The 17,325-nt window shown below is 36.3% G+C and overlaps 1 protein-coding gene across 1 annotated transcript in view; it reads left to right on the forward strand.

Annotated features, from left to right (window-relative positions):
* CNTN5 (contactin 5) overlaps nt 1-17,325 on the forward strand; it is a 657,624-nt gene that overhangs the window by 302,136 nt on the left and 338,163 nt on the right. The window contains exons 8-9 of the mRNA XM_054692969.1: nt 8,425-8,548; nt 8,674-8,849. Of these exons, the coding sequence (XP_054548944.1) occupies nt 8,425-8,548; nt 8,674-8,849 (300 nt within the window). The remainder of the gene's footprint in view (nt 1-8,424; nt 8,549-8,673; nt 8,850-17,325) is intronic.

Consider the following 17,325-nt stretch of genomic DNA (forward strand, 5'->3'; position numbering starts at 1 on the left):
ACCAGCTGTAATGCCAAGCTAAATCAGGCAGGGGTCATGGGACTTGTGTTGTTTAAGCATCATTAGTTATGGAATGCATCGAATTGAATGTTTTGAGTGATCAGAACTATGGGATACTGTTGTATTTTGCATAATTTGGCAGCAACTAATGTTCTGTGTGTGTTAACTTATCTCACTATGATAGATAACATACAGCTAGAAAATATTGTGTAAAACACATGAAAATGATGAAAAGAATAAATTTGGGGATATCAAATAGAGCCAGACGAGACTAATCTGAAGTGTCTGCGATAGTTGCTTATATACCTGCTGTAGGTTGGTCCCATCTGGGGTAATTAGCAGTCAAGGAAAGAGAAAATCTGCTTGGTTACATATTTCCCAGTGTTTTGAAGATTAAAATTAATTATTCAGTAGAAACTCAGCTATTCCTGACATCAACAAGAGATGAACTATCTCGGAGGGTCCTAACTATGAGTTCATTGTTTGATGTGATGATCAGAGACCTGAACATTACTCTTGCTGTACAAAGTGCTTATTTATTTATATTTATTTTTCTACCACCTCCTCTTCTACACTTATGACCCTTTCTCCCTCCCTCTCAACTTCAGAAACCTTACTTCCTTTGTTAGTGCCCACTGGTTTTCTATTTATTTTGCTTTGTCGAATCATCTGCTCTTTGGTTTTGTAATTTTGACTTGCTTTACTACACGTAATTCCCTTGAACTCCTTCCATTTTGTGGTAAACAGCAACATTTCATATTTCATCAAGAGAGAGTAGTAAGCCAACTCTTCACCTAAAATGTCTCTTCCAGTCTTGTGTCAGCTGAAATGACTAGGCTACAGTTAACACTAGGTCAACACTGTCGTCAAGATAGGGCCACCGACCAGGAGTTGTTCTCTTTGCTATTCAAGTATGGAGCCTTATCCTGGGGTACCTGCTTCTGTTAAGATGCACATGCTTAAGTCTGGTTAGTTAGAGCATTCAGCTATGGTCTAGGTTTTGGCGCTGGGCAGGGATAAGGCTGGTGTTTTATATACCCCATCCTCAGGCTGCAGATGGTAGCCTCCTCTATGCTGAGACACAGGTGATCACATCGAACTCTCCCATCTAGTTTGGATCCAACTATTGTAGTTTAGGAGCCTTACGCTCAAGTCAGTAGCCCTCACTGTGGACACTTAACACAGTAGCTCTCTGGTGACGCACCCTCTGCCCTGCACGCCAACCAAGTGCAACCCTTCTCCCATGTAGCACCTGGTTTTTAATTTCCTGATGTTAGTGTGTGCCCTTGAGTCAACAATACCAGAGGGATTCCATACAACAGCTGTCCCTCCTTCTCATAGGTTCTGCTGCCCCTTTATTACTCTAAACATAGCTCAATTACAGTTTTTCCTACCCCCACCCCCTCTAGCCATTAGATTGCTCCCAAAGTATGCCGTTTATCTTTCACCATTATCTTTATCATGTTGGAATTGATAATGAATATACAGAGGAGGTGAGCATCTTAACTCTGCTGCCATCTTGCCAGACTCCTATTGTGTGTTATGTTTTAAAGTGTCAATGGAAAGACAAGACGCAATCCATACATCAAAAAAAAGAGAAGTGATCCTCTAGAATAGTGTTCCCTAATTGTTAGTAAACATTCAAATCATTTGGGAATCTGTCGAAATAGATCCCTTTTCACAAGGAGTGGCCAGATGATCTGCTTTTGTATGAAGTTTTCAGGCCAAGCTGATGCTGCTGATCTGTGGCGAGGCTCTAGACTGAGAGACAGTTTGATATTCTTTAAGTCCTCTGCTGATCTAGTTTAATCCATATTTAGAGTATCTGGAGGAACAGACAGTCTGGGTGTTTTCCAAGTAATCTTCCATAACTACTGTTTTCTCATATGAACATTTGATAGATCTTGGCTAGATGTGACTTTGAGTTTGTTCTCTCTGACAAGAGCCTGACATATGGTTTTTGTCAGGTAATTCCCTTTAGCCTTAATAGAGAGTAAAGCTGGAGTTGAACATGCTGTTGTGAAAAATGAGAAACCTAACAGAGCTTGAATAGAAAGCCATCCCGCTTCTGCTGAGATTTAAACCCAAAAGTACTCTAGATAGAGCTAAGATTTTTCTGAGAAATATAAAATTTCAGTTTGCAAAACAATTTGGAAAGCAGTTCCACTTCACACACATCCTGGTGAAATTCTCTCCACACACGTCTAAGGAAATACAGAAGTATGTACAGCACAGTATCTGGTTAATAGCAAAAAATTGGAAACAACTCAGTTGTCCATCAGAAGGGGAGTTTATACATAAATTGTAGTTTTTCATTCATGGAAAATTTAAGACTATTAAAGTGAATTAACTATATCTGTGAAACAAAATGGTTACACTTTATGGTATGCTGGTTAGGGAACAAGGAAAATTATATTACATATAACATATCATTTATATAAAGTACTTAAAATACTATATACTATTTTAAAATTACACAATTTTGAAAATTGTGTAATTTTGGATTTGAGTCTGCAAATTGACTATAGTATGGCCCTCGGAAGACAAAGGGAGAATGAGGACATGGACAGGGAAGCTCTTTGACCCCACCTGTGTGGTATTTTATTTACTTAAAAAAAATCTGAAATTAATGAGGATACAAGTAGTGGGTAGAATCTAAAATGACTCAGAGATTCGTACCTCCTGGTATTTATACTGTAGTATAAATACGATAGTGTGGACTGAGCAAGTGAACTGATTCTGGAGAACAGATCTCGGCAAAAGTAATTGAACATGACGACTTTCATCAAAAGCTCTGACTTCTGTGTGACTTCCAATCCAAATCATAATCAGGTCCTAAATAAAGAAAAAAAATCTTGGCTAACTGAAGGAACCAACTTCCTAGAAAAGAATGCCAAACATTTGAGATTATTCAAGTTAATACAAAAATTGAAATTGGTGAAACTTATGAAGAACACTTTAAAATTATGATATTATGAGAAGAAACCTCTTTATAAACTATGATGAGAACATCCACAGAATGAACAAAGGTCGTAAGTTCATTGTCTCCCAGTCTCTGTGTCAGGAGACCAGATGTCACTAGGCCCTCTTTGTTCTGTATTTTTCGAGAGGTGGGGCTAAGGTCACATCTCAAGGCTCAAATGGGTGCAGAGCCACCTCAGAGCTCACTCACTTCACATGGTTGTTGCAAGGATTCAGTTGCTGAAGGTTGTTGAACTGAGTGCCCCAGTTCCTCTTAGGCTGTTGACGAGGGCCCATTCTCATTGGATATCTTCATAGGGTAGCTCACACATTAGCTGACCTCAACCACAGGAGCAATCCAGAGCAAGAGAGCCATGCCTAGTGTCTTCAGGAAGAATGTGACTTTCAGCCACTGACACTTGACTTAAGAAATGGAGACAGTGAATGATAAAACATTTTGAGAAGGATTCATAAAGGGAGAAGAGATGTGGGGGTAATACCAGGAAAGTGAATGTTGCTTATTTGACTATAGCAATGAGAGAAGTCCTCAAAGTGATTTTTCCTTCAACCTGATATTATTATCTTGGTTAATGACTATGATTGTTTCAGATTGTATGAGTGCAAATTCTATGAGCTGAAAGGCATTACTTAAGTTTTAAAAATTTGAGATGTTAATAATTACTCTAAAGAAGTCAATTGAAATCAAGGAGTGCCATTTAACAGATTTAAAAAAAAATTGACTATGGCTTAAATTGTAAATTCACATCATCATATAGGTTAATTGAAAACCCTTTGGAGTCAGCACTTGAGCACCAGTAGAACATATGAACTGTTTTTGGATTTTGCCATGTAGACAAGGCTTATTACTTATTACTACTGCTGACGTTATACCTGTTTTTCCTTTATAAATGAAAAGCCAATGAAGAAGTCTTTGTCTTTGGGCCCCCCTGGTGGTGCAGGAGGTTGAGCACTGCACTGTGAATCTGTCCACAGCCTCTGCAGCACCAGTTCAATCCCAGCCGGCTGGGGAGAATCCCACATGGCGTGGCAGACCTCTCCTGTCTCGCCCGCTGCTCCCCTCAGCAGTGTATTCAGTCAGTCTGCCTGTTCTGTTCCCCGCTCTGTCCCTGCTGAATCCTCTCACCCTCCCACGCATTTGGCCCGTGCCCCGGTTCTTGTATAAATGGATAAATCTTAAAAAAAAAAAAAAAGAAGAAGTCTTTGGCTTCATTTCTTTTTGTTGTGGTGAAAGTTTTAGTGGTGTAAGCTTAATTAAATGCAGGGTGCATTGAATTCCTCCATTTGTGTTGAGATGGTAAGAATCATTTATCTTCCTTGCACAGAGATAGTCTGGATTGGGAGTGGTTCTGACTCGAAAATTCAGCCAGATGGCCTGTCCCTGAGATACAGAGACTACAAATGGTCAGGTGGATAAAGGTGGCTCTTAGAGTCAGTTGAAGTAAATTACTTCCAACTAGGTTTAGCGTATGTTTTTGGATCTCTTGAACATCGTCATAAGCACAGTCTTCAACCCTCTGAATCAACTCAGGTTCTGAAGATCCGACCACTGGCTTATGACACTCGGAAGATTCCTGCAACCTACCAGATTTGTCGCCTCAGATCCTCCTCTTTTTGGCTGAGTTTTGTTGTTGACATGGCTCATTTCCAGCTTTGACTTGGCTTGTGGGCAGTAGCATCATGACTCACAGCCATCTCTGTATTGACAATTATTTGTTGTTTTCTCAAAATAGTGTTTGCTAGTAAATTGTTTTTTAGGCTGTAGTACAAAATGCAAATGATCTTTTATGAGACCAACTTTTCTCTCCGAGGTGGGGGGAGGGGAGAAGGGTGTTTGAGTGATACGCTCCTATACATAAGCCAGATCACTCCAGTATCTCTCAGTTTTTCAATAGAAACCATAGTCTAACAGAAGCCATACAAGATCGTGAGCATTCATAGAAAGCTTGTGATTCTATTCTTTTATTGTATTCTTAAGTTGTAGAGGTAATGTTAATGTTTTACGTTCGTCTACTCTTTGACATAACTATATGCTATAAACCAGTATCTTTAAATACACTCCCCCCACCCCTGCCCTCCCTCAGCCAAGCAGTGCATGCTTACTGGGGCTGAACAAATGCTTTTAACTAAAGAGGCATCTACTCTAAGGCACACCACTCTAATTCTTGAAATCTGAATGTAGGTTGACGTTTTAAACCATGATCAAGTATTTATTTTTTCACTAGACTTGGTATTTTACGTAACAAGGAGCAATGTCCTCCCTCTGTTGACAAGCTGGCCCTACTGGTTTGGCATCGTATGAGTGTTATATGGGGTTGGCACACTCGGTCATCCTCATAAGTGATAACATCTAGGAGTCATTTCACCTCTCTTTATAGCTACATTAGAAAAGGATCCCCAAAAATCTATTAAGATCCTCAATTTATATTATATGTACAACATTATTCCACTATCATGAAATATTCATCACAAAGCTTTTAATAAATAATGCTCTTCCATTCTTAGGAATCCTTGCAAGTTTTATAATGACAGTTTATACCTGTTTCTTTTACAAAGAAATTACTTCAGGGCCTCCCTAGTGGCTCAAGGGGTTAAAGTGCAACTTATGAAGGTATCTGCAGCCACTGCAGCACAAGTTCTATCCCCGGCCAGGGAGCTACCCACATGGTGCAGCAGACCTCTCCTGTCTCCCCACGCCTCCCCTCAGCAGTGGATTTCAGTCATTCCTCCTGTTCTGCTCCCCACTCTGTCTCTGGTGAATCCTCTCACCCCCTGCACCTCTGGCCTGTGCCCCAGTTCTTGGATACATAAATAAATCTTTAAAAAAACACAAAGAAATGATTTTAATGTTGAAAGGCAACATTAAAAAAAAAGGTTTAGATGTTTTAAGAATTCATCTTAGATGTTCTCATGGTGTGTAGTATTTTTTCTCACATGGTAATTGTGAATGTCATAAAATATAATTTCTCATTAAACAGCTCAAAATTTCTAGGAATTATATAAATTATGCTAATTCTCATTAAAAGATAATTTCTTGTAATTATATTGGACATAATAGGTTGATACTTCCTCTACATTATATGAGTGATAAAGCTAGGTTGCATTAGTGAATAGATTAGATAAGTATATAAATTACATCTAGCCAGCAAGGTTTAGGGTCCAGAATTAGACCCGATCTTGAGAAAAATGAGTATAGAAGTAAAGAGGTAATTCTTTTGTATTCTTTATTGAATTACTATTGATTTTCATCACTGCTTGCTTTACAGGAGTGTAGGATCCTGGTAGGTGTCCTGCCATAGTGCACCTACCACCATCTTTGCCTCCCCTTCTCCCTGCCCCTTCACTCCAGTCACCCCCACTTCACAGTCAGCATTCAAGGGTTAGTTTATTAGTTTGGCTTTAACTGACCTTTTGTTTCATTTTTCAATATTCTACTCACAAGAAACACTTCAGTATTTGTTTTTCTACTTCTGACTAATTTTCTTTAGCATAATCCCTTCCAGCTCCATCCATGTTGCTCAGAAGAGCAGACATTTATTTGTTTTTTTTGATAGCTGAGTATCAGTCCACTGTATAAACACCACATCTTCTTGGTCCACTCATCTGTTTTGGGGAAATTAGGTTGTTTCCCTATCTTGGTGATTGTAAACACGCCATAATGAACATGAAAGGGCAATTTTCCTTTTGAATGGGTGTTTTTGTGTTTTGGGGGAGATACCTAGCATTGGAATTGCAGGAACATGGGACATATTCATCTGTAATCTTTTGAGAAACCTCCATTCAGTTTCCACAAGGGCTGGATGAGTCTACATTCCCAAACACAGTATTATTTCTGGTCTTTTTAATTTGGGTCATTCTCACAAGTGTGAGATGGTATCAACCAACAGAGGTATGAAAAGGATTTCCATCTGGAAAGCAGAACCAAGTACCAATGGAAAATACAATTCACCACCAAGAAGCTAGACTTCATTAGAGAATCTAGCTACAGGAGTCTCCAGAAAGGCGACACTTTGAACATCTTGGCAGGAAGAAAGTTGGTATATGTATTTGGGTATTTTATCAGAAAGTGTCAGCAACTTTGAAACAAGCTAGAGAAAAACAGATACCAGCTTGATCCTAGGATATAATTCTTCAGGGAAAGTCAGTGGTTTTATAAACAAAATAGCACGCCAGTGACTCAATAATCTCACCTGAGAGAAAGAGCCCAGAATGATTTCTCAGTAGAGCTTGATATTCCTGGTCAGGTATCAGTCATGGAAGGCTACTGCCAACACCTGGCTAACTCTTGGCAGCCCTTGCTTTTGGTTTATTGCTGGAGTCTAATGATTCTGAGAGCCGTTAGCAGTCAAAGAGCAAAAATGGAACCTGACTCTTGATCGTATGACAGTCTAGTGAAAATCAACCGTTTGAGTTGCCAGATACGTAGCCCAGCATCCACATAACATAAATGCCAACAAACAGCTCTAGATCTTCTGCAAGGACTAAAAATAATAGAATTTAGGAGTAGAGATGGAGGATGTGATGAAGAAGTGTTGCTCTAGGATTAAAAAGAAAACCAATTATGAAAACTGAAGCACTATACAGGTGCCCCCTTTTTTCAGAAGTTCATTTTTCACACTGCTTTTATAAAGGACCTATGTTACTACCTGTTTTTCAGCAACTGAAAGAAATAGGATGAGGATTTTCACTCATACACGAAAGGTTAAAAGAGAAAATAGCATTCAGTACTTGCTTTGGGGCAGTCTTTCTAGAGTCAAGAATAAACTGAAGCAAAGCCTGCAGCAACAGCCCACCCAGGATAAAAAATCAAGCAATCACAGCTTGACACACCCTTCACCCAACTTGCCTATTATTGTACCAATAGGTATTTTTCCAGCATCTAGCCTGGTCTTTGTAGTGGACCTTAGTGTGAAGAATGCAACCTCCTCTTTGTGTCTCCAACCCCCGCCTCAGCAGGCAGTGCAGAGACAGCCAAGTGTTTCTTGAGCCCACACCGCTCAGGCTGAAGCAGGAAACCCCAACATGTGCTTTGTTCAGCTCCAGCAGGCTTCCATTCCGTGTCTAACAATTGTGTGTTATCTTTAACATTCTAAGAGTTGTATAAACTTTTTTGGTTTTTAAATAAAGTTCTCATTTAGTATTCTTTTCCTTAACTCTGCTTTAGATGAATACCAAGATCTCTTATTGTACCACACTAATGTTTAAGATGTTTTTCCATTACATATATCCTTTTTAAAGCATCAGTAAATTATAAAAAAGAATTATATTAATGTATCTGCAATGTATGAAAGCAATATGATTTGTTAGCTAAATTTTTCTTTTGGTAATAAATAAATGTTTATTGATTATAAGGAAAGAACAAGAATTCTGAATATGAATTTTATAGATAAAAATGTCTTGGAATTTCAGGAAAATTTAAAGTGTTTTCCTCTTTGTTCCTTACAGAAAGTGTGGATTATGGGCCAATATTTGTGCAAGAACCAGATGATATAATTTTCCCAACTGATTCTGATGAAAAGAAAGTAGCACTGAATTGTGAAGTTCGTGGCAACCCGGCTCCCCATTACAGGTAGAAATTCACTAGTAATCATTTTCTTGTCTTAAAAATTCCTTTCATTGAGATTCAGGCACTGCCAGGGAGTATTAAAATGTCTGAAGTAATTCTTACATGTTTGTCTTCTGATTTTTCCTAAGATGGCTTCGCAATGGAACAGTAATAGATTTGGAAAGTGATTATCGATACAGTTTGATAGATGGGAACTTCATTATAAACAATCCGAGTGAAGCAAAGGATTCCGGTCATTACCAATGTTTAGCAGCCAACACTTTTGGAAGTATTCTTAGCAGAGAAGCCATCCTGCAGTTTGCCTGTGAGTAAACTATATGCTTTTTCCCATGTGCATGTGTATAATGTGTGTATGTATAAAATTTATATTAGGCAACAGCGTAAGGCCTCAAGTTTAAAAATAGTGGTAAAACCTAGGTAAGAGTTAAAACTATGTGAACAATCCATTTGTTCCCAAGAGACTGAAAATTCCCTACAAGCTTGTCCTCTTCAAATAACTGTTCTTGCCTGAGAAGTTGATAATTCTTCATAAAAGCAAATAACGTTTTAGAATCTTAAGTATTTTTGTAATGTGTTTTAAAAAAAGATTTGTAATTATTCATCTGCTTTTAAAACGTATCTACTTGCCTGCTTTTATACTATTCACTCTTACAGTGTTTGCTATAGACTGTTCTGAACATTAGATAATATATTCTAAAAATTCTTCTTATAATCATTAACTAAAGAAACGTCCTTGAAAGTCTAATATTTCCAATTTTATCACTTTCCTCCTTGATATCTCCATTTTTATTAGAAAAAAAGAAACCACATGTAATCATGCATATCTACTAGAATATATAAATTTCCTAAAACATCTCATGTCTAATTAACTAAATATATTGATTTCTTAAAACTCTTGAAATTATTTCACTGTGAGAGCTCAAACCAAAATCAAGGATAGCTACTAGGTGAAAATCTTATTATTATCTCTAATAAGCAATAGTACGTGAATTTAAATTCTTGGTTTTTTTTTTCATTTTTAAATGTAAATGACTTTTTAATTTTTTTCTTTAAATTTTTGAGGATTACAATCTCTAAAAAACAGATAGAAGGGCCAGGAATCTTTATGTGAATAATTCATATGTAACTATATTGGCTACATAATTTTTCACAAAATGATTTTTAAGTTAAAATTACACCCTGAAGAATGGGATAATTGATTTTCTCAGTATAACCTTCCTCAGATATTATTTCTAATTAACCCAGAATCCAGACTCCCTATTATAGGAGTGTAAAGGAAAAAAGAAAGAATAAAGGAATGATAATGGAATCATTTTGGAGAATATTGAGCTAGGTCCTCGAAAATCTAAATATTGTTTTTTAATCAGATTCAGCTAAGAAGTTCAGATAGGTACTCTGCATACCAAGATTGTTATGTGGGTATCATAGAACTTACACTTTTCTATATTCTCTTAAAAATAACCTAATAAAATAAATAACCCTCCCTAATCACTCCTCTGTCCAATGGAGCAGTCTTTTCAAGACAGATACAGCAAATCCAGAGAACCTGGTATACAAATATTACACCTTTCGCTTCAGTCTATACTATATGACAAAAGTACACTAATGGCAAGAGGCTATGTGCCCATGATTTCCCCCCAAGTCAGACGTGGAGAAAAAAAAAATGCAAAGTTTTTTGCATGCTTTATAGCAGAAATCTATTTCCTGGAAGACTGCCTTCCTAGAATCCCTGCAGATACCAGTCACAGCTATTAAATACGCAAGCCTTCCTGGTGTGGACACATTGACAGAGCACTGACGGCTCAATGATTAGACTAGGGTATCTGTCTACCTATCTACCTGTCTGTCTGTCTTTCTGTCTATCTGTCAATCTGTCATCTACTGTCTGTCTTACCTATTTAGCATCTAGCTGCCCTGAAGTTAGTTTAGAGAACTATTCGCTTTGTTTTTAACTTAAGCATTACTGGTAGACGTGTGTGTGATGCGTTCATTGATAATGTCTTCTGCTCCGACCCTTCCTCTGCCCCACTCCCCGCGCTCCAAGGCGCGGGGAGTCTGTATTGTTATAAAACAATTGTTATAAAACAATTAAGTCCTATTGGTTTAGTTCTATCATTTTGCCCAGGTTATCTTTGGGAAAAAATTACCAGTGTAATTAATATATTTGAAGTTTAGATCAACTTGCTTTCTAGTCTACCTGAGTGGAAGTCTGGGTACTCTCAGATTCTAGAATCAAGATATTTTGGGAATTAGTGGGAGAAAAGGAGGTAGCAAGGTGAGGAGAAAAAAGGAGAACTTCTGAAAGAAAATAAAGGGATACAAATATCAAGTGAGATTTAAAAGTTGGTGGGAATTTTCCTTTACATCATGATTTTCTGTGTTCAATTCTAATAGCTACTACAGAATGATCTGATTTATTGTTAATCAAATGTTTACTATCTGAAGGATTTTTGTGGGTAGAGAAATGCTGATTACTCTTTATACATTTTAAGGCTAACATCATGAATCCTTTATATCCATTAGTCACTATTTGAAAATTTTAATATTCATTTCACAACTAATATTTCAAAACTAGTATATTTTGTAAATGCAGATAATTATTAAGACCTGTTTAATCAAATTAAATATTCAAGTCTAGCATTCAAGTCTCTTAAATATTTTATGTCTTAATACTAAATAACGTTACAAATTATTAAAATGATTACAGAACTTTTTAATGATATTTTTAACTAAACTCTGTCTATTCCGGAAGCATACATTTATGCTTTACTTAGTTTACAATATTTTATATAAATATTCTTCTTGTATACATTAATTTTATCATATAGTTTTCAACCACTTTATTGGATATATTTTTCTACACTGTGTTGTGATCTTTTGAAATCGAATATAAAGGAGGATCATATTACCCATTCCAGGCTTAGTTCCTGCATAATCAACCAATTGCCTTGTTCTTCCTTTCAAATATGTGACCCATTTTACAGACTCAGTCTCTTATTTTTTAATATCAATGATGTCATTTTTGTTATATCAATGACATGTTGGGTCTATAGTTTTTACGTTGTTTTTGCCTTTTGCAGTATTAAATCTTTGTTTAAAATGATGAGATTCAAAGATTTATTGGACAGTGCTAAGTAAACATCAAATGGGTCTCCCCTAATTGTATTCACAGAAAAAAAAAGCACTTATGCATATTTTATAAACAGATAAATCTTTAAAGAATCAAGATAGCCATATACTATCAATCTCATATTTATTAGAGATAATGAAATTTAAACATACCCTATTAGATTTAACATCTGTTTGCATGACATTAAATTATACATGTTATTACTTTTAAATATAATTATATTATGTAATGCAATTTTATTATATTTAATATTATATGATTAATATAATTGCATTATATTAAACTGTGAATGTAATATAATTACATTATATTAAGCTTTCTGACTTTGAGTCTCATTAGGCGCATGAGTTTTTTGCAGATCCAACTTAATTTTACACATATACAAATGTCACCATTTGGCTATGGGGACTTCTTCAGTGCTATATTATTTTTCTCCTTAGTAACTATAACTATACCTTGAGCCATTTTAGTTTTTCTCTAATAATGTCTTGATCTCCTGCCACACTCTCTAGCCAAGCATATGATTAATGACTTTTCACTGATTATAATACATAATGCTATAGAGACTAAAATCTAGGGCCTAGAGATACAAATACGATTGTCCCAGATAAATTCTGGTGGTGGGAGGATGACACTGTTACTAAACTAGTTCACTGAAAGAGATTTTTAGAAACAATGTGTTTTATGGCCTCCCCTGGTGGCGCAGGGGTTGAGCGCTGGGTTGTGAAGCTGCCTGCAGCCTCTGTAGCACCAGTTCTATCCCTGCCGGCTGGGCAAGGGTCCTACATGGCGCGCAGACCTCTCCTGCCGCCCACTGCTCCCCTCAGCACTGTATTTCATCAGTCTGCCTGCTCTGCTCTCCCCTCTGGCTCTGGTGAATTCTCTCACCCTCCTGCTCTTCTGACTGTGTCCAGTGCTTGTATAAATAAATAAAAAATAATTTTAAAAAATTTAAAAATAAAAGATAAATAAGTGAATAACTCCATAACACTGGGGTGGGGGGGAGGGGGAATACATATCTTAAAGTCTGAGAGGTTGTGATATTACAGGGCAGAAAGTCTCACAATTATTGTAGAGACATGAATATGACCTCGGAACCCTAGTGGTTACAGTACTAGGAGAAGCACATTTAAGAAACACTGGGTTTTTAAAGAGCAGAATTTCCTTAAACATTTCTAATTTGATTTCAGCAACATCGATCCAATAGCAAGTTTAGTTAGCTGGACACAAAACCAAACCAATTCCTTAAGTGTAACTATAATTTAGTCATGGGTTATTTATTTCATTCATTTATAAACCCTTTTTGCATTTTGATTTGATCAGTGGGTGCATTGGGGAGGCCCATCTTTTCCTTCGAACCTGCCCCTCACGTCTCTAGATGTCTGCTCATCAGAGCTTTCATTTTAACTTCTTCCTAAATGAGTATTTATAAACATGGCTCAGCTTGATGTTAATAACACACTTTACCATTAATAAACTAGGTACCGCGTGAGGACAGAGTTAGCATTAATGAGGTGGAGGAATCCCATCTCTCAACTGACTTTCCACTTTGGCAAGAAAGACATAAATAATTGGAGTATTATTGGAGTGGTGATTGGAATAATATTGGAGACATAAATAATTGGAGTATTATTGCTAGTGGCAATTGTTACTGGTTATCGATAAGCTTATTTTTGACAAAGTATATTTTATTCCTGTAGCTTATGTTCATCACAAAGACCATTTCCTCACCTCGCATAGTGATTTCTCTTCAGTGACAAGCAAGAATCTACCGCATAAAGCTATCACTCTATTAGCTTATTACCATGCTGATGAGGATTTGGATTGATAATGTGACACTGTACACTTTTCACACATCCTTCAGAAACCCAGCACTCATAGCAATTCCTCTAAAGTTTGGATTTTGAGAAATAACTCATACCAGCAAGTCAAACATAAAATGAATCAAGAATAAAATCTCCTCATGCTTCAAAAATATCTTTATACACCATCCCTGGGAAATTGATAGTTCATATCTAAATTCGAACATACTGCTTTTCAAGGCATTTAGATGATTTAGATGCAGAATGTTCCATTAGTTTTCCTTGAAGCAGTTGATTAAAATAACCTCTTTAACTCTTTAGGAGATTATATGATTTTTTATAGACTTTGTATTTAAGCCCTTTAATTTAACCTTTCATTTCCATATAAAACTAAAAAATTACTTCTCTGAGCTTTTTCATAACTTTTTCTCCTTAAGTAAAATTGACCTTGCTTTAAAACCACACATTAATAACTAATGAAATTATTTAAATAATGATGTGTCCAAAACTTGTTTTCATTAGTTTATGAAACTTTGGCATAATAACTGTATGAAATAATTTCAATTTTATTCTGAATGAGTCACATAAGCATGGGTGATTGGGTAATATTTGTTGTTTACAATTTTTCAGGTTTTATTACAATATAAATTACTATTGGTTCATATTATTGCCTTCTATAAATAAGAACATTTTTTTCTTTGATAAAACCTTTGCTCAAAGAATATGGGTTTAAGGCTTTCTTTAAAACGACAATCGTTTTGATCCTCATAGAATAGTAACTATGATCACGTGACCTTTTGATAAGTTACATGATGGATTCTTAAGTTAGTCATATGAAGATTAAACAATAGTGATTTTTTTCTGTGATTGAGGTCACAGAAAAAATATATTTTAATTAAAAATACATAATTTTAGGGCCTCCCTTGTGGCGCAGGCGGTTGAGCGCAGCACTGTGAAGCTGTCCACAGCCTCTGCAGTGCGGGTTTGATCCCGGCCGGTTGACGAGAATCCCACATGGCACAGCAGATCTCTCCTGTCTCGCCTGCTGCTCCTCTCAGCAGCGTATTTCGTCATTCTGCCTGTTCTGTTCCCCACTCTGTCTCTGGGGAATCATCTCACCCTCCTGCGCATCTGGCCTGTACCCCAGTTCTTGTAAAAATAAATAAATCTTTAAAAAATTAAAAAAACACATAATTTCATCCTTTAAGGGAAAGCAATTGAATAAATCAAATTTGAAGTGTATGGCAGAATGCCCTCATAATCTTATTACAAAACATTATGTAAATTAAATTATACTTTATAATCCCATTATAAACTTGCAATAATTTATACTTTATTTATTAAAATTCATCCAAACACGTGCTTTCACTTTTTTTGGAAATCATGAATAATTCTGCATGTGATATGGGGCTAACCCAAAGTGCACTTGATTTCAAGGGTCCTCCTCTTGTTTTTAGAACAAGGGAAGGTAATTCTGCTCTCCTGTGAAACACCCTGGAAAGACCTTGACTGAGAGCATGCAAATGCTCTGGCCATCAGAGCTCAGCACACTTGCCTAGCCATGGACCCTAAGGCCTGTCAAGATGTCTCTAGAAACCTTTCCCCAGCACACTAAGAACTCTAAGACATAAAAGTGCAATGGAATTTTGAGTGTGATTCCTATTCATTACTTGATAAAATGCAGTTTCTTCTCAGGACAGAATTTATAATCCTAGTGAATATAAAGATACTAATGTAAAACAAAAAACAAAGAGGCAGATGTAGACTACGAGTACTTTCTAAGAAGGGAATAAGTGTTACCTACCCAGCCTGTGCTTCTTATATTTTGAAGGCATTTTCACAACAATTGGTAAACTTTCCTACTTATTCATGTCTATGGATGGATGGATGGATGGATGGATGGATGGATGGATGGATAAATGATAGAGAGATAGAGATGAAGATATATGTAAATGTGGACATATAGATATGTATATGTGTATATTTATAACATATGTATGCATGAGTATATATGTATGCACGGGAGTTTAATAAAAATTAAACAAGAATAATAGTTATGAGACCTTAAAATTCTAGTAGACTATTGAATATATTTATTGTATCCTAACCCCCTTTAATCCTTACATCAACCTTATAAAAGAGGTTATATTATTTGACCTAATTAGTAAATGAAAAAAAAAAAAGAAACTCAAAAGCGACAAGTTATTTTCCCAAGGTCAGATAGTAAGTAAATAAAAAAAATATATATATAACCTAGATCTAACTTCAGACAATGCTTATAATCTGTGTTTTGCTAACCAGACTCTATGATTGCATAGAGTCTAATTTAGCATGTGGGTAGTCTCCTATTCATAGAACATGTGTTCCTCTTCCTCGTAAATTATTCTGGATGTTAGGGGGTCTACAATAAGCACAGAGCTTGAGACTAGCAAAATTAGTACAAATCCCTCTATTGTATATCAGTTTCCTCAGTTTGTATGTATATTATTTTTCCCCCTGAATTATCAGATGAATAATCTACATGGAAATCCTGTCCTAAATTAACATCTCTCTTCTTTACTCTACCCCAGCCTCACTAAAATACCTCTGTATTGTTTTCTGAAATTACCTATGGAAAATATAATTCTGACCATGTTGTCCCTGTGCAGTCACTCATTGCTGACTTCGCCCTGTAAGTGTGCAGGGGCAGAGTTAATCAGAGGTTCTGCTCTAGGCATGTGGATCCAAAAGAACTCTATATGGAAAGTCAAATTTGGAGGCCACCTAACTAATCTGGGTAAGGAGGACTTGAATTGTTTATTGTATTGGGTATAATAAAAATATAAAATAAAAATAATATTGGGTGTTGAAAAGTATGGGAGGCTCCAAAATGAATGAAAATGTTCAGATGATGGAATGAATATGTGTGGAAGTGTAAAAAAAAAAAAGGAGTGAGGATGATACTGAGCCTTGATCGATTCTGTTGAACAGTCACAAAGATTTTACATAATGGAGTCTAGGCAAAGCGTAGACTACCGAAGCAAGTTTCTGGAACAGTAACATAAGTTTGAGAGAGTTTTATTCTCACTTCCAGGAGAAAATTAACCAACCTTTAAAAATATTGCTTAATCCTCAGGGAAGACAAACAGTAGGGATATATCCGGGAGAGATTTTGTGCTGGAAAGGAAATGACTTCAGACTAGTCTTTAGAAATATGCACATTTCTCTGGTAGAAACACAGGGAGAGGCAGAAAGAAAGGAGTTAAAGGAGACAGAAAAGAAAAAAGAAAAAGAATGTGCTGAAAGGTACAGGAGAGAGCAGAGACAGAGTGAAATACAAATGACATTCAGAGTTTTAAGGTAGAAACTCATTCCAGTCAAATGCTATAAATAACACTCAGAAAAAAGCCATTGGATTTTGAGACCTTTAAAAACCAATTTCACTAAAGATAGAGACAAATCAGAATCCATGGCACTTAAATAAAAGATATTATAGCAGATTTTTTTATTTTGGCCATAAGGGGAAAGGGTGTATAACGGAGTCTTGTTGACAAGACATGACAGTGGGACATGTCGGTATTTGACTGTAGGATGAAGGGAATCAGGGGAGAGGAAGATGCTGAGAATATAAAATAGAAACAGCCTAATTAGTAAAATGAATTCATGCTTTCCAAGGAAGGAATAGGTATCCTCTATATTGTAATCTGCATCTAAGAAAATAATCAACGTTGTAAATGTGTTGAACTAGTAAAAATTTAGGGTACAATCTACTACATCTTGACCTACAAACTTTAAGTAAGGGAAAAGTTTGAAACCACCTAGGGAGCTATAAGATCCTTAAATATTTTCCGGATGCGTTCAACAGTAAT

Source organism: Talpa occidentalis, unplaced genomic scaffold, assembly GCF_014898055.3.
Source record: "Talpa occidentalis isolate TD23 unplaced genomic scaffold, MPIMG_talOcc4v2.1 talOcc4.12, whole genome shotgun sequence".
Lineage (NCBI taxonomy): Eukaryota > Metazoa > Chordata > Mammalia > Eulipotyphla > Talpidae > Talpa > Talpa occidentalis.